This window comes from Balaenoptera ricei, chromosome 13 (assembly GCF_028023285.1).
Source record: "Balaenoptera ricei isolate mBalRic1 chromosome 13, mBalRic1.hap2, whole genome shotgun sequence".
Taxonomy (NCBI): domain Eukaryota; kingdom Metazoa; phylum Chordata; class Mammalia; order Artiodactyla; family Balaenopteridae; genus Balaenoptera; species Balaenoptera ricei.
The window spans coordinates 63,838,437-63,856,567 of record NC_082651.1 but is presented as its reverse complement, the minus strand read 5'-3'; the positions used below and the strand labels follow the sequence as shown (position 1 = coordinate 63,856,567).

The window sequence follows — 18,131 nt, the reverse complement described above, 5'->3', positions numbered from 1 at the left end:
CATGTCCACCTCCCATGGTACCTCGTTCCTCTAGCCCCTGAACCTTTCTAGAATTCTAGGGGACAAAGAAGCTGCCTCCTTCAGTGCCACCCCCATTCCTTTCCTGTCAGCCTACCTACTACTCTCCGCCTGCTTTCCACCCTTACATCTGGCAAACCCAGGTCACTGAAGATGGAATTTGGTTTTTTGTTCTTATTCTTGATTTGGGACAAATTACTTGAGATGGAGATATAGATGCTTTCATTCTATCAGCTTGTAGTTGCCATTTATTTTAAAAATCCTTCTCTAGTGCTTTCTTAAAACTACACACCTCCAAAACTCTCTTGGGGAACCGCAGGTGAAAAAGCAAGTTTGGAAGCAGCTGTCCTCTGGTGGTCTCTATCCCCAGAGCCCTGCACACTTGCTGGTGCCTCTCTTCTCTTTTCCAGATCTTTCTAAGGAGGGAGGCATAGCTAATGGCTTGGTGCCTTCCGTGTGCCGACTAAGGAGCTGTGGGAGGTGGTCAGTTCTCCCCTTTCTCAGGGGGATTAACTGAGGCCCAGTGAAATCAACTGTCAGGAGGCCAGGTGAGAAGAAAACTCCTTTGGTCTGATTTCTATTTCAATGCTTTTGTGTCTTTCACCATTGCATTTAATATGACCCTTCATTTCTTCTCTTCTGAGAATTCATTCACTCATTCACTCACTCATTCATTCAGCACTTAGACTGAGGAATATAAGAAGCAGAGAAGAGGGAGTTCCCTGGTGGCCTAGTAGTTAGGATTTGGCGCTTTCACTGCCGTGGCCCGGGTTCAATCGCAGTCAGGGAACTGAGATCCCACAAGCTGCGCAGTGCGGCCAAAAAATTAAAAAAAAATTAAAAATTCAGATTTAAAAAAAGACAAGCAGAGAAGACCCTTTGATGCCAGCCCCTAGGGGTCTTACACTTCTGTCCAGCCCCTCCAGCCCCACTCTTCAGTGAGAAGGGGCCCTGACTCTTCAGCCAGGCTGAGGAACAAGGGACTGACCGTGTTTAGCTCCTACTCTGTGCCAGCCACTTGCTTGATGTTTTACGTATTTTCTCTCACTTTGTTAATACTCTTAACCACTCTGTGGGTTAAGCTTCATTATAGTTTTAGATGAGAAACTGCAGTGGAGAGAACTTCAGAGCATAGCTCTGCCTGAGTCCAAGGCTTGTGCTGTTATGAGGCGGCCTCTCTCAAGTATACTTATCTTCATTTTAGAGAGAAAGAAACTAAGGTGCAGAGATGTTTCTTATAAATTCTGAGAAATCCTTGAGGTGAGCTATGAGAAGGCCAACGCCTCACAAAAGGGAGAGGAGATAAAGGAGGTATGAGACGGAAGGGTAGACCATGCTCTGCCCCTGATGGTGCAGGCCCCTCTCCCACAGGGAAATTTCCTAAAAGGAAAAGTAGGCTAACAGGACCGCAGAGGCCAGCATGCAATAATTTCAAATAGCAGCCAGCTGTGGAGGAGGAAAGAGGTGTCTGGTCTGGGTGACCTTGTAAGAATTGGCTTCTTGCTCCCCAGCTGCCTCACTCCCTAGCTGCCAACAGTGTGAGGTCCTTTCAACCGCGAGCCTGCTCACTAGATCCATCCAGAAGGGCAGCTCTGGATGAAGAAGGGGTTTCAGGCAGGGGGTGGGGCAGGCAATGGTAACTTCTTCCCTTGCTCACTTTTCAACTGGCAGAACAAAGTGTCATTTCCAAAAAGCCAGGGAAGACTGTGCTTTTTGCTTGGGCCAGGGAGGCTTTCAATAACACTATCTAATTAAATTTTCTGGCAAAGAAAAACCAGTCAGTCACCAGACTCAAGGAGAAAAGCTTGTATTTTCCTAAGCTAGAGAATGCGGTCATAATCTGAACTCGGCCAGAGAAGGAAGGTCCAAAAAAGTGATTTCATTCAGAGGAAAAAATGCCTAAAAGGGGAAAGTGACTGTGAATCCTGGGAATCTACCCCTGCAGAAAGGAACAGGGTAGCGCCGGGGAGGGCCCCAGCACCTGGGATGGAGAAGGCACATGTAAACTTCTGCATTAAACCAACCGACCCTTCATGTGGTAGGAGAAGCAGCCTATGTGGACAAAATCAACTGCTCTTTCTTTTGTTTCATCAGTTTTATTGGTCATATATCCAGAATTCATTATATAAATCTTTCAAAATAACTAGATATTACAAGAATAGTTTACAATTCAGCTCTGATTGCACAAATACTTGACACGAAACCATTTTTACAAATACTTATTTTTCTTATAAGAATACTTTGGTACAGAAAATAAGTCTCTATATATCTTACAGCAAATTTTATGCAGTTTTTTTCCCATTCAACCATCATTTCAGGTTTCCTATCACAGCACATGCGTCACATCCCATAAACCAAATTATAATCTGCTGCCGCTGCTTGTTTTCAATTACTATTGAAATTCATAATGTTAAGAGTTTTTAGGCTTCTTTTTCTAATCTTTCCTGATCCGAAAGAATTCATGTATTCAGGCTAGAAGAGGTAATTTAAACAACATTCCTTCTAAATCTAACTTGCATTGAGTTAATCACTGTGTTTGCTGAAGAATCTTTACACTTCTCACTTACGCTAGACCAGCTAGTAGTTCACCCCTGCTGTATCAAGCAGAAGGGATAAAGTCCTTATATTCCTAAGAGCTTCTAAACTGCAAAACAAAACCCTAGAAACAAGAGTTAAATACACATATTTAGAAAGCTGTAACATTTGCCAATGATGAGAAGTAGAGAATACTTTTAGACTCGAGGTCTCTCCTAGGTTGAAGAAGACATAAAAGAAAGCGTAAGGATGTGGCAGTAGTTTTATAAAATATTGAAAAACTGAAAAAGGTGAATCACTTAGGTCAGTGGTGTGTTGTTTCCAAAGTGCCAGGAGACACAGAATCTTAAGACTCTGTGGCTAGCTGAACTATTTGACATTCTTCGAAACAGATGCTGTGGCTTTGAAATAGCCTAATAAATACTCCCTTGGCCAGAACAAGTAATCGTTTAGGCCAGGGGAACTTTACAGAATACTGACCACGTTTCCTGAAGAGACAGGACCCACCAGGGGAAACATTTGGCATTCATTCCATTCCTTCAGTTGCTGAAAAGTGTGTCCAGTTAGCAAGAGCTTGTCTTACTCTTCAGGTAGCATGAATTAAAACCAAGAGCCTGGCAGCATTCTCCAGTCTAGTTCCTGAGTGCTCAGCTCCAATTATCCAATATTCTTAAAAGGATTCTTTAATCAAGCCCTTGTCCAATAAGAGATTTAATAGTACTTGGGGACTACAGTATGTCCCATTTCTCTGCTTTTTGATTTCTCTTGATTTCTCTTTCTCACCCCAGTGTAACAATTTGCTACAGGTTTGTACCAAAATACCGTAGCAGTATTTTGGAAATGAGTTATTTTGCATTACCGAAAGTGTTTGATCACATTATAATGATTCACATTTGCATCTAACTGGGAGGTGGCCACATCGTGTCTACTGCAGTGATTTTGCGAACTCGGCATAGTCAATGTATCCGTCATTGTTCTTGTCATCGTCTCTCAAAACACCATCTATTAAGTTGATCAGTTCATCTTCGTTCATTGGCGTCTGTTCATTCCCTTCCTACAAGGTACAAATTAGACAAGGATGAGCGGCATCTTTTACTGGAAGAGCTTGGTTAATGTCCAAAATAAAATGTCAGTAAACTCCTTCAGATGTAGTACTTCTACTTCCAGGAATCCACAAACCACATAACAGATCCAGAGTCAATTCATAATAATCCAATTTAGAAATGATTTTTGGCAGTTAAAGGACGATACAATCAAAGCAAGCCCTTGCTTATTTGTTTTAAAAATTACTTTTCATTCTTTTCTCATTACAAAAGTCATACGTGTTCATTGTAGAAAGCTGGGTCCACACAGAATTCTGAGCTTCAGAGATTCCAGGACCCGCAGCCCCATGCTAGAGAAAAGCTCACAGCCCAGGCCCTCCTGAGGGTCAGCTCTGCTAAAGTGGAAACAGTCCACGCTAGACAGCATCTCGGGGTCAGAACAAGAGGAAGAAGGCCCTGCCGACCAGTAGACCCCGTCGCCATCTTTGAGGTGAAGGCGTTTCTGCTCCCAGTGCCGAGTGCTGAGTTACTGCTGTTCACGTCCTCGGCTGATTCTTCCCCTGCCTCCTCTCCCACGTCCCCCTTCCCTCTCCTGCCGCCACCAGCATCCTCCCCTGCCAGGGCTGCTGGACCCCAGTCCCTCTGCCCGGCGTCCGCCCGTACGCCTCCCATAGCAGACCCTGCGCTCGTCACGCCAGCCTCCTGTTGCGAGCCCTAGCGCTCCCTGCAGCCTTCAACGCAAACCCCGCCCGGCTCAGCCGGCAGCCGTGCGAGCACACGCCCTCCCCAACTTTGCCTCTCCTGCTCTCTAGAGATTACAGTGTGGCACAGTGGGACACACATTAGATCTGGAGACATAAGATCTGAACTTCAGCTTCCTCACCTCTCAAACTGGGGGCAATAACAAGGCCTGCCCCTTCCTGCTCCCAGGCTACTGCAGTGATCAAACGAGATCTCTAACCTGCCGGAAAGTGCTTTGTAAACTACGAGCACCGTACTGTATCACCCAAACCCTCAATTATCACCAAATCCCTCGAGCCCTTGGTCCCCTGACTCGCCATTCTTCCCAAATGAGATAACTTCTCCCCTGTTCTGCATTTGGAATGTGGTCTGTCTTTTAGCTGGTTCTCAGATGCTGGCATGCAGCAGAAATGCCAGCGGCACTTGCTAAAGATACAAGGAAAGCTCTGGGGCTTCTGCCTCAGCCCGTCACCCTGTGTGAGAAGGACCGCTGAACAGGAAAAGAGGCAGAACAGAGGGTGAGCAGAAAAAGGAGAAGCAGCAATAGTGTTGCACAAGGACGGGGGAGGTCATCAAGTTCGGGGACTGAGTTACCAGAGGGAGGCCTTTCCGAGATGCTGTCTACTGAGCCATTGCCTGACCTACCTCCTTATGGACATGAGTGATGGCTGTGGAGAGTTCTAGGCCGTCAAGCAAATTATTGCCGTCATAATCATGCATTTTGAAATAATGGAGCTGCAGTTCTTGTGGGGACATCTCTGCCTCTGGTTTGTTGACGACACCTTCTAGATGCTCCATGATATGCCTAAAGACCAACAGTGACACTCAGACCACTTGGTGGTGATGCTGGGATCCTACCAAAATCTTAAGGACTCTGAAATGTTCAAGATCTTAAAGTTCATCCATCCCAGAAAAACAAACATCAACAGTGGCAGACCACACTCAAGGAAGATAGATACAGGCAAGGCCCTGAAAGGAGCAGGGGAAAACAAAAAATCAAATAGTTCATCTATTATGCTGGCAAGATTATGGGTGTTTTTCCTTTTTATTATTAGAATATTGTTATAGCACTTTGGGGAGCCATTAATTTTTTTTTCTTAAACCAATTTAAGGATAACAGAGTATAATGTGTGAGGCTAACTGGCCCAGGGCAAAAGTGGCAACAAATGAGTCAATGTTTGAACATGCCAATACAAAAGAAAAAGGTCTTGTCAGAAGCAAGAAACCTTAGCTCTATTTTGGACTCTGCAAGTACGTGTGTGTGTGTGTGTGTGTGTGTGTGTGTGTGTCTGTAGGTGGTGAAAGAGACAGACAATGAATGTGTGTGTGTGTGTGTGTGTGTGTGTGTGTGTGTGTGTCTGTATGTGGTGAAAGAGACAGACAATGAATTCAGGCAAGTCATTTATCCCTTTTGGGCCTCAAGATCCTCCATCTGTGATATGATGGTGAAAAAAGAATACCTGACTTACAGGTGGCTATAAGGAATAAATATCATCCTTAGAAAATGTTAAGGGGTCGTACAAATAGTAGAAGGAAAGCTGGACTGCGCGTGCCTTTGCAGCTGGCTGCAGCTGCAGATGGGGAGGCCCCTGGACCACAGCCCCGGCTGAATACGTACTCTTGGTCATGCACTGTGCTCTTATCCAGGCCCACGCTGCCAGGATGGGAGAAGCTGGCCCCGGGCTCCTCGGCCCTGGCACCCAGGGCACAAAAGGCCCAGAGCAGGGTGCACAGGAAGGGGGTTCTGAGCAGCTGCAGAGATCTCATGGTCACCGGTACCTGGGAGGTGGGGAACACAGAAGATGAAGGTAAGAACACCAGAACTGAGGTTCTTTCAAGACTTGACACAGCGCACTCCTGGGAACCTGGGTGAAGAAGCAAGGCTGGGAAAGAGGAGGACTGGGCCCAGGCCAGCAGACTGCAGGATGACCTTGCGTTCTCCAGGTCCTCATCACTCAAACGGGAAGGCAGGTCCATGACATTTCCTGAAGCCCCTTTGGAATGCCAAGCAACTTGATGAGAGCTTATAGGGATTTGGAGAGTACTCCTGCCTACAAGCAGCTTACAGTCTGGCGAGAGAAATACTTCTTACTGAGAGCACGAATCAAGGCACAAAGTGAGGTGTACTAAAGAAAGATTAAACCCTCTGAGAGTTCAGAGGAAGAAGTTTCCTTCTTCTCTGAAGCCAGAGAAGGTTAACAGACATGGGGATACTTCAGCAGGGCCCGGATGGATGGGCACGCAGTGGATGTGCAGGGACTGAAGGACGAAGGGAAGGTGGGAGCAGAGGGGCAGGTGCAGACAAGTGGAAGAGAAATTCCGTGTGGTTTAGTTAGGCTGGAGCTTAGAGGGTATGAAGTAGACGGAATGGGGGACAACAGGCTGCAGAGGTTGACCAGGCTGTGCTGGATGTGGCTTTGCCTGCTAGGCCAAGGGGGCTGAAGTTTCCTGGGGATAAATGGGAACCACTGAGGGTTCATGAATGGGAGACGAGATCAGAGCTTGGTTTCACATTGGCTCAGCTGGCAGCACAGTAGGGAAGGTATTAGGTGGAGTGAGTCCAGAGACGGGGGTTGAGGGAAGCAACGGGGCGGGTCATATCAAGGCCCGCAGTGGTGGACACGGAAAAGAGGACGTTAACCCTTGCCTTGTCCACCTCCCAGGGCTGTGACAGAGGCAAGTAACTGAACCAGGTGAAAGAGCACTGGAGAGGAGAGTTCCATAGGAATTAGGTTCCATCAAGTACTTCTGGGGTTTGGCTAGACTTGGAATCGTGGTCAACAAGAAGACACAATTGGCTACACAGCAAGCTCCCCGAGGGCAGGAGTGCTTTGTTCCCACCCATATCCCCACCAAGGCTCAGGCCTTTACTAACTGCTGTTAAACAGAAAGTCCTGGTCCTTCCAGGGGCTTACAGACTGACCTCAAAAAGGAAGGTGAAGGACAGCCAGGAGACCTCCATACAACACAAAGGAAACACCTGACTCACACATTCACTTCCCTGGATAATAAAGGCCAGTGATTTCTAAGGAGCCAGCTGCAGCCAAAAAACCTAGAGCAGCGAAGAGAAAGCATAAGGTACTAGTCAGACCCTCGCACATGCCACACACAGCTCAGCTCCGAAGCTGCCGCCATCTCCACTGAGGTGTTACAGCCCCTCTCACCCTCCCTGAAAGGCTCTGTAGGGTAGGACCCTGGGAGAATGCCATCCCCACAATGTTTAAGAAAATTTCCCAAACCCACTTTGCTGGATATCAGCAGTATCCTCTCTAAGGAGACAATGGTCACTGGGATGTATAACTTCTACAGTGTAAAAAGAAGCATCTAGTCTCATAACTGAATAGGGACATCATAATGCAATCATCATAATTCATAACAGAAACAGAAAAAAGATGCTCAATATATACCAAGAGAAAAAGAGCAGGCTACAAAAGTCTGTAAAGAATAATTCATTTTGGGGGAATTCCCTGGCAGTCCAGTGGTTAGGACTCAGTGCTTTCACGGCTGTGGCCCCGATTCAACCCCTGGATGGGGAACTATGATCCCACAAGCCGCGTGGTACAGTCAAAAAAAAAAAAAAAAAGAAGAATTCATTTTTGTAAAAACCAAAACAATGTACGTATATTTCTCATACACAGAACAATGACTAAAAACTATTAACAAAGATTATTTTCTGAATTATGAGATTAGGAGTGTTTTTTTTTTTTTTTTTTGCCCATGCCATGTGGGATCTTAGTTCCCCGACCAGGGATCTAACCCACGCCCCCTGCAGTGGAAGCTCAGGGTCTTAACCACTGCACCACAGGGGAAGCCCCTAGGAGTGACTTTGATTTTTCTTCTCTTTACTTTTCTATTGCTTTCAAAATTTCTACTATAAACATGTTTTGTCTTTACAAATATGTATTTAATGCAATTCATCCCATAATTTTGTTCCAGACTATATGGATGGAATAAGAAGGGGGATTCCAGTTAAATCTCATCTCTACAAAATAATTCAGGAACAGCCAGAAACTACATCCCAATCTTACCAAATAAAAGTGTCCAGACCCTGATGAGGCCACTGCCACTGTACCTGGTTCCAGAAAACAAGGTCTCAAGTTACTCTCAGCAGACTGCCCCAACTAGAGCAGAACAACTTGTTCTGACCACGCACCACAGAGTTCTGGGACAAGAGGGACCAGAGAGGGAAGCCAGTTCCTCCCAAGCCTTTCAGATTCATATGCATTAGATGTCTCTTTCTCCAGCAAGCCTTCTTCAATTCCAAGTCTGGCTTAGGCGTTCCTCCCATATGCTCCTAAGTGATTCCCTTCAGAAGGGTCCTGTCCATCGCTGACAACAGCTGTGCACACGACCTTGAACATGCCTGATTACCTCTCAGTACCCCCTGTGGAACTGGGCTCTGTGAGGCCGGGGACTGCATCCACATCCCCAGCATTGGGCACAGTGCCTGCACAGAGGCTGGTGATTCTCAGCCTGTGTGCCATGGTCCTCAGGAGCTGGGGGGATTACCAGCTTCACAGATAACGCTGCCAAGTTTTGATGTCAATGTAACTGAGGATGAAACTTTTTTTGGAGATATCTATCAGATAGAAGAGCTGAGTGGTCATCGGACCCATGGCACCATTTCCTATAACTATGTGGTTGGATACTTAGTATATCAGATAGGGATGGGGTAGGCGGGGGAGAGGTTCTATTCAAATAACACCAAAAAGCAACCAAGTGCTTGAGTCCAAATTACCCCCTCTTCATAGGAGACAGGATAAAGGTCAAGAACCATACATTTTGGACTTACCCCATTTTGGTCTGCCGTGGCAGGTTTCTAACCATTAGACCACAACAAGAGTCAAATCTACAAACACAGAAGAGAAACTCCCCCCTACAAGTGCTACAAGGAGCACAGGGAATCTGACTGCCACTTAACAAATTAAACTACTCACATTGAAAAGGAAATATTAGCAAGTCCCTTCCACCGAAAGAACAAGTTGCATCATCCACACTCCCACTACTTAGCTCAAGGCCATGAGCAAAGACCTTGGCAGATAAGCCCCAGGAGTTCCTGGGCTCACTGGCCTCTGAGAAATTCAAGGCTAGGCTGGAGAAAAATCCAGAGGAGAGATTTCTGAGAGAGTGGAGCACAACCATTGAGACACCCTTCACAAGGAGAAGCGTCATTCCTGGGAGGAAGCGCTAGACCACTGATGGTAGGGAGCTCCGCAGTGCCCTGACTGTAACAGGGCTTCCCTCACAGCTCCAGCAGCCTCTTCCAGTCCCAGAGCATTTGTTCCCACTGTTTCCACATGTCTGTCCTCCCTGTTCCTTCCAGGCCCAATTCAAATGTCACCTCTGTGTTCTCCCAGCCAAGACCAACTGTTCCCTCCTCTGACCTCAGTCTGCAGTCGCTCACACTCACTTGGCCTTAACATATGGTCACATATTGTGCTCCGTTTGTTTTTCTCTTTTCTCTCCCTCTCTGAGGATAGGGAACCTATTTTCTCTGTCTCTCCTTTACCCTAGTGAATTTATTTCAAAGTGCTGAGCTGACCTGGCATAGCACACCTTCACTCTGAATCAGGGCAGTGGATCCTGGAACTTAGGTGTGTTGTTCCCTATCACAGAGGATCTGACTACGCTAAAAAAAAATAACTTCCCTTTGGAGCCATCCCGCCAGTGGTTTGGCCTGGCCCACGATCATTGTGTCTTACCAAGACCTAAGAGTTTGCAGCGAGCCTTCCTCCCATAAAAACCACAGCAGCTGTTAGCCACTTTTCTCTCATGCTGGGGCCCTCAGCTGAGAATCAACCTCAAAGCAGCCACACATCCTGTAGCCAGAGGCGATGCCAAAGAAAAACCTGACTGGTATTTCCCCATCTAAAACTACCATGGTCCTGGAAAGCAAGAAAAGAACCAGGTTCCTAGGCAAAGAAACCTCTACATGGGTTGGGGATTGAGAACTGGTTCTGAAAAAGCAGGCATTTAATAACTTGATCTCTTTGTTCATTTGGGGAGCCCAGGGAGCTGCCATGCTTCATTTATACATTTAACTAACACTCTTTACTAACAGCTTGGTGCTGCACAAGGTTCTAAGGATAGGGCTGTGAACCAGACAGGCTCCTGTCACACGGATTACAGCCTGGTGGAAAAGAAAGACCAGTTAATGCGACAGCCCTGGGGTACCACAGAAGCCCCAACCACACCTGGGTTAATGCATGAAGGATGATTTTTTTTTTTAAGGTGCTAAAGGATAGCACCTCAGGTAGAGGGAACATAATGTAACAAACACCTAAGCCTAGAAGGAACTTGATCCAATCTGGGAATAAAAAGCGTTCAATATGGTTGAAGACACAGTATAGTGGAGATGGATGAGTTAAAGTAAGAAGAGGACAGGTCACGAAGGGCCTTGTAAGCCCTGTTCAAGAGCTTATAAGAGGAATGGGAATCCACGGAAGGGCAATAAGGGAATGGGGAGAGAGGTCTGGTGACGTGATCAGATTTCTGTTTTAAGACCATCACTCTGGCTTTCCACTACATAACAAACTACAGAGGATGGAGAAGGGATACAGGGGACCAGTCAGGAGGCTACTGAGTAGTCCAGGGGATAGATGAAGGTGGCCTGAACTAGCTAGAGCAGAGGAACTGGGCGTGGAGAAGTGGGTGTATCCCAGAGAGATTTGTGATGGATTCGATGTGGGTGGGTAAAGAGTGCAGGAGGTGAGAATGACGCCCAGGTTTCTGCTTGGGCAACTGGGTGGATGGCGGGTGCCATGCCCAGACAGGGAATACTAGACGGGAATACAAGCTTCCCCCACCTCCCCACTACCCTGGCACGGCCTGGCCAAGCTCGCCCGCCCGACAGGACCTGTTTATTGTCTCCCACAGAGGGAGATGGGATACAGGAGCAGATGGAGAGCTACGACTCAGGCCCGCGCGCAGGTCCTCCAAGAGGGCAGAGATCGGCCCTGGTCGAGCCCATCAGGCTTTAAAGCCTCTACGGGCATCTGCCCCGGGGAAGAGGCTCTGCTCCTAGTCGGCTAGCTTCCCGGGCCGACTCGGGGTCCGATACCCTCACCCAGGCCGCTCCTGCCTCCCAACCTGAGCCAGAAGCCCCGAGCCCACCGAAGGGACGCCGGGATCCCGCCCCGCTGCGGACCCCTGAATGCCGCCCCACGGACTTCCTCCTCCAAGGTCGGGTCACAGGCCTCACAGGCCGCAGCCGGATTGCGGCTGCTCCCTGGTTCACTCACCCTCGCAGCCAGCAGCAGCCAAACAGCTTTCACCGGACACGAAGCCCTACAGCGTGAGCCTCGCCAGCACCCGTCCTCAGAACGCTTTTTCTCGGCCCCGCCCCACCCCCCCGTTCCGCTGTGCGCACGCGCGCCCCTTCCGCCCGCCCATTGGCGCCGCGGGCCCCGCCCCTGCCCGGCGCCTGGTAGTGTGGGCCGCTGGGGTGACTCCGCGTGTAACGGGCTCGGGCCCAGTAAGGGCTGGGCGGAGGCATTTCTTCTGCCTACCTTCCCGAGGGCGACACTCGGTTAGGCCACCTGAACCCCCAGAGTCCCCGAAGGTTGCTAGGCAACCCCGGAAGCCCCCAGGGACGTAGTAGGGCGAGGACCTAAGGTGGCGAAAGCGGATGCAGTGGGTGTCAAAACTGGCTTTCAGCTCCAACTCCACCTCCACCTCCACATTTACAGGTTCCTGGGCTCTTCTGACTGCAAGTTGGGAAGAAAGATAATAGCGTAAAGAAAAAAAATGTTGCGTGCCATTCCAGTTCTACAAGGATCAAGCCATTAGCCACTGCAATTGACCACCAACAGTGTGCCCCGAGGGGAATTCAGGATGGAGGAAAACAGGAAACTTTCTGTACTTCGGATATACCGATCCTTAGATAGGTAAGATGCATCTCTAAGGAAAAATTCCAAATAACCCCAGGAAATATGGAACTGCTGGGGGCTCAGCCAGGGACTGAAGAAGATGCAGGGACTTGGTTGAGAGGACCATGTTGGGTGTCTGGGAACTGGGAGAACAAGGCACCCGGGCTTCCTGTCTTTTTATGTGTTGGCAGAATGAAGAAAGAAACATGGATGGTGAAAACATGGTCTAGAATCAAGAACCACTTAATAGCTTAATAGCCCAGAGAAGGCACTGTTTTTCCATTGAAGTTCAGAAATCTTTATTTCCTCCCTTCCCTGACCATTGTGGCAACAGAGCAGGGGCTTTGTAGGATAGAAGAAACCCTATTAATTCCAGGCTCCTTCCCCTTTCCTTACCCTGAAGTTTGAGTTAGTTAGATCTAGTTCATTTTTCAGCTCTCCCTCTGCCATCCATCCATTCTTCCATTTGCTCATTTATTCATTAATTCAGTAACATTTTTTGAGTACCTCCTAGGTACTAGGCACTGCGCTAGGAGTTACCAGAGAAACAAATACAAACAAGATATGGTCTCTTCCTTCAACAAGCTCAGTGTCTGATGGATAAAGCATTCTCATTCTGTTTAACCAACGCTTACATTTTTCTATGGATCTTAGCCTATGTCCTCTCTCTCTCTCTCGAATCACCAGTTACTCCCCCTCTAATAGCCCATCCCCACAATCATATAATCTTGCTCTGGTTTCTTCCCCACTACACTGCTGAAACTACAATCTCCATGCAAATTCAGTGGTGCTTCTCCTTCTCTGTTTTTACTTGCCCTCTCAGTACTGTTCCTCACAGTCAGCCATCCCCACTTTGAAACACCTTCTTCTCTTGTTTTCTGATGCCATGTACTCTTGGTCCTCCTCCTACCTCATTGACTATTCTTTCTTGGGTTCTTATCACTGACTTCTCATCTTCTGCTCAACCTGTAAATATCAAAGTGCTTAGTGTTCTATCCTTAGTCTCTTTCTTTGTCTCCCTACCCACTCTCCTTCTGTGATTTCATCTAGTCATATAGTTTTAGCTGCCATTTGTAAGCAGATGACTCCAAAAGGTAGATCTCTAACAATGACCTCTGCCTGTAAGTCCTGACTCCTCTAAACAACTGCTTACTTGACGTCTCCACACAAGTGTCTAACTGGCATCGCAAACTTAACTTGGCCCACCAAAATATTAATTTTCACCCCCAAACGTGTACCTCTCTGTTTTTCCCATTTTAGTGAATATCACTGCCATCCATTTGGTTGTTCAAGCCAAATTCGAGGAGCTATCCTTTTTGCCCCCTCAACTTTATTGAGGTATAATTGACATCCAGGAAACTATCATCTGCTACCTACCTTCATTCTTGCCCCATTTTAGTCCGTGAGTCAATTGTTTAAGCCATTTATAGGTGAGCGTTCTATAACTTGTAGCTGAACCCATTCCTAACAGGCAAATAACTTGGTACCAGAAGTAGGACACAAAAAAACAGATACTAAAACGTGAAATTGGCTAACAGAAGGTTAAGGTAGCCAGTGGTAAAGACTCTATTCCAAAGAAAGTTGGTGACCAACATGTTAAGCAGCAGTTAAACTGTTGAACTGCTGTCACTTGCTGGACCTTGGGAAAAACCCACATGCCAACCAAAGTTGTATTGCAGGAGAAATCTCAGGAACAATACAGAACATTCGTGACTGTTGGCTTTTTTTTTTTTTCCTTTATTAAGTAGCTTTCAGCAAAGTCCTTCAAGAGCGTGGCAAATCCAGATTAGAGATAACTGATTGGAAAGCAGAGATGAAAGAAAATAAGGCCTTGGTGGGAAAGGAACATCTTACCTGCAGTTTACAACCTAAATTAGCTGAGTCCCACAATTTGGAGACTTGCTGGGTTGAAATAAACAATTTTCTTTAAATACCCAAGCTGAAGCCAGCACAAATGGAGACAGGGAAGAGGCAGCTTTATCAGGAGAGAAGATGGAGGCCCAAGGTAGCAAAGGTGGACTATAGGTGGCTTCTCTACCTGCTTTGTTTTGAATTGTCTCCACTGCAATTAAGCACACAGATACCAGCCCCTAGAAGACTTAAATATTCTAATAGTTGGTTTTGCTTGTTTTGCAGAAAGAAACATTTGAGGTATACACAAGAAACTAATAAAAGAGAACAGAGGTGAGAAAAAGACCTCATTTTATATCTTTTTGTTTGGCTTTAATTTTTAAAAAATCAAGTAAATATATTAATTATTTGGGGGGGAAATATAATCTTTCATTAGAAAACCATTTAAAGACTCCCTAGATAAGGTTTTTGATTGTGATTACTCATGTATGGAATTGACCAGAAGCCTAACAAATGATTGAGGGAATCATGTGTCCCTAAAATTTCAAGCCTGGTCAACATTGGTCTGTTCCTGTTTAAACAAGGGAAGGGCTGCCAGATTTCCCAACAAGAACTTAATACACTGCCACTGACTGGGGGATACTACGTATTTTCCATTCTTTTTTTCTGAAAGGAAGCATTTATTTATTTTTTCACATTGTGCATTGAATGTGTTTCCCTTATTTTTTGTTTGGTTTTGTTTTTTACATTTTATTGATACACGGTTGTTTAGAAAAAACACACTTCTGTGTCCCTTTACTCACACACACAATACTTCTGACAGCAGATGTGTGGTTTTTCCCCACACCAAGCAATTCCTTGCAACACCAGCTGAGTGTCCTACAATGCAATTCAATTCTGACACTAACTGAAGTTAGTACAGTCCCCACAGGTAAAGGGCTCAGACCCATAAGACTGCCGCTCACTTCAGATGCCAAGCACAATTAGTAGGTCCCCAGGTTACCCATGACTTTTGTCCAACTTTACAAATTGAAGGCTCCCATGACTCCCTCTGGGGATTTGATCACTTGCTAGAACAGCTCACAGAACTCAGGGAAACACTTACTTACATTTACCAGTTTATTATATAATACAGGATATCATAACGGGTACAGATGAACAGTCAGATGAAGAAATACATAGGGTGAGGTCTGGAAGGGTCCCAAGCACAGGAGCTTCTGTCCCTTTGGAGCTGGGGTGCCCCATCCTGCAGACACCTGGATGTGTTCCACCAACCCAGAAGCTCTCCGAACCCTGTACTATTGGGATTTTTATGGAGGCTTCCTCACATAGGCATAATTGATCATTAACTCAATCTCCAGTCCCTCTCCCCTCCTTGGAGGATAGTGGGTGGAGCTAAAAGCTCAAAGTGTCTAATCATGATTTGGTCTTTCTGGTGATCAGACCCATCCTGAAGCCATCCAGGGGCCCACCAAGGGTCGCCACATTAGAACAAAGGACACTCCTATCACCAAGGAAATTCCAAAGGATTTAAAAACTGTCAGGAACCAGGGTCAAAGGCCAAATATTAGAACAAAAGATGCTCCTAGTGTTCTTATCACTTATGAAATTACAAGGGTTTTAGAAGCTCTGTGCCAGGAACCAGGGGCATATATGTAAATATATGGGGTTTTTTCTATTATTTCAGAATAGTATACACAAAAGTACCCATACAGAAAAGCATACAGCTCAATAAATTTTCAGAAATTGAACACCCCCATATAACCAGCTCCCAGATCAAGAAACAGAACATTACCAACACCCTAGGAGACCCGCTTGTGCTCCCTTCCAAGCACCACCCTCTTCCTAAAAGGTAATTGCTATCCTGACTTCTAATACCACAGAGCAGTTTTACCTGTTTCTGTATTTTCTATAAATGGAATCACACAGTACATACTCTTTTATCTATGGCTTCTTTTACTCAACATTATTTTGAGATTCATTCATAGTGTGTAGATTTAGAGCATTCATTCTCATCTCTGTATGCTATTCTCTTTTCCCTTCTACTGTCAGTGGATATCTGGGTGGTTTCCAGTTTTAGGTTGTTATAAATTATGCTACTTCAACATTGTAGAACATGTCTTTTCTTGCACATCTGTTCAGGTCTCTGTCAGGTATTAACCTAGGAGTAGAACTGCTGGCTCCTGGGAACGCAGATGTTCAGCTATATTAGATAGTGCCAAAAGTTTTTCCAAGTGACTGTGTCAGTTTACACTCCAGCAAGAGTTCTATTGGTCCCCATTCTCTCCAACACTTGGTACGTCCCATCTTTCTCATTTTAGCGGAAAACGAACTTGTCTTAGCTTAAATCATCCAACCATGAGAAGCCACATCTGGACCTGAAAGGGGCCTGCACAGTACACAGAGTACCTGGACTCTCAGCTGTATGTAGGAGCTGCCTGGGACTTTAGGATTACCTCCTTTATGGAGTGAGCGCCCCGCATGTCAGATGTGTATGTGAGAAAGAGGGGTGCGCATGGGTTTCAGGTAACCAAAGAGCTACACCGGGCCAACGCTGATGAGTTTGAGTCGGTGGTAGCCCAGTTTCCATTTTCAACACCCTTCTCTCTTGTCTGTCTCCACAATGAAGGCTAAAAAACGTTAAACACTCACTTCCCCATCTTTTCTGCAGCTAGATGGCCAGGTAACATAGTTCTGGGCAATGAGACAGAAGGGGAACTTGGGAAATCTTGCTTTTCTGATAAAAGAGACAAGTGACGGGTGCAGATCTTTCCCCTTCCTCCAGCCCTGAATGGGGACGTACCGTCTCAGCAGTCATCCTCAATCATGGACGGAAGTGGGAGAGAATTTAGAAAGGCTGCCCTAACGCTGTGGGCCACTGAACCAGCACCAGCAGCTGCTTACTTCCAGATATCCTGTTATGTGCAGAGAACTCCTATTTGTTTAAGCCACTCTAAGACAGTTACTTGCAATCCAAAGCATTCTCAAGTGATACAGAGGTCAAGCAAGATGTGGACTCAGATGTGAACTGGATTTATCAGTGTGAGGTCACTGGGGGCTCAGAGAGCAGTTTATGTGGAGTGCTGGGCAGCAGCCAACGTACAGTGGGTCGTGAGTGGCTGGTGGGTAAGACTGGGTACGGCAAGTATGGGCAAGCCTTTCATGCTTGGCTGTGAGGGAAAGGAGAGTAGCTAGAGGGGGACACAGCATCCAGAAGTGTTGTCTTTAAGGTGGAGGGCCTTGTGCATGTTTAAATCCTTTTGGGAAGGAGCCAGCAAAAATGAGACTGAAAAGAGCAGAATGGACAAAACTGAAAGAACAAGGTTATTGAGGAGGCAGGAGAGAATGGATACAAAGCCCAGATGGGTGTTAGCCTGAAATTTGGGAGGCATGGCTATTTTCTGAGAGTGCCGTGATTGGGGGAAGGGCAGGTAGATTGAGTGGGTCAAAGTTTGAAATCATCATTGTGTAACTGGGAAAGCAAGCTGCCTAGAGGAGATAGAAGACTTCCCGGCCTGAGTTGAAGGCTCAGTTGAAATTGGAGATTGTTCATTTAGAGTGGTATGGTCTGCATAATTATTTGATTATATATAATGGTTAATGTACATTTCATGAATTTTAATTAAAAAATTTTTTGCATCTAAGTTACACATGGATGTGGCTAGAAAAAAGTAGAATAGAAAATTGTCTAATAAAAAACCAAGTTCCTCTCTCTCAATCACCAAATCTTCCCCATCTCGCTAGCTGCTGTTTATGACCACACGAGGGTTGAGTGGGGGGATGGACTGGAGAGTGGTAAGGGGGATAAGGATGTTGTTACTTAACTGGTACGGTAGGTAAGTCGGCTCTTCTTTCCCCACTCCATCTGGCTGATGTATAATGCTGAGTGCCTTTGTGTGGCTCCCCTGCTGGACCTCTCACTGCACTCCCCCTGACATGGGCAGCACCTCTCTTTTGGAAGGCTCCTGGTCCTCTCTCAATATCTGGTTTTCCCTAGCAGTCCAACAGATACTCTTTTGGGCAGAATCCCTTTAAAAATGATCCCAAGCTGGTTCAAGGGCTCGTGACTTGGGTT

The 18,131-nt window shown here is 46.3% G+C and overlaps 1 protein-coding gene and 1 long non-coding RNA gene across 2 annotated transcripts; one reads left to right on the top strand and one right to left on the bottom strand.

Moving 5' to 3' along the window:
• Positions 1–2,094: 2,094 nt before the first annotated feature.
• Positions 2,095–11,677, bottom strand: MCFD2 (multiple coagulation factor deficiency 2, ER cargo receptor complex subunit; the record flags this gene model as incomplete). The annotated part of the gene is made up of 4 exons (XM_059942604.1): positions 2,095–3,607; positions 4,983–5,142; positions 5,956–6,116; positions 11,579–11,677. Coding segments are annotated over 4 exons (549 nt in total), but the record flags the coding sequence as incomplete, so codon positions are not given.
• Positions 11,678–11,760: 83 nt separating this feature from the next.
• Positions 11,761–14,413, top strand: LOC132377049 (uncharacterized). The gene is made up of 2 exons (XR_009506503.1): positions 11,761–12,223; positions 14,342–14,413. It is a non-coding gene; the product is annotated as an uncharacterized LOC132377049 (long non-coding RNA).
• Positions 14,414–18,131: the final 3,718 nt, after the last annotated feature.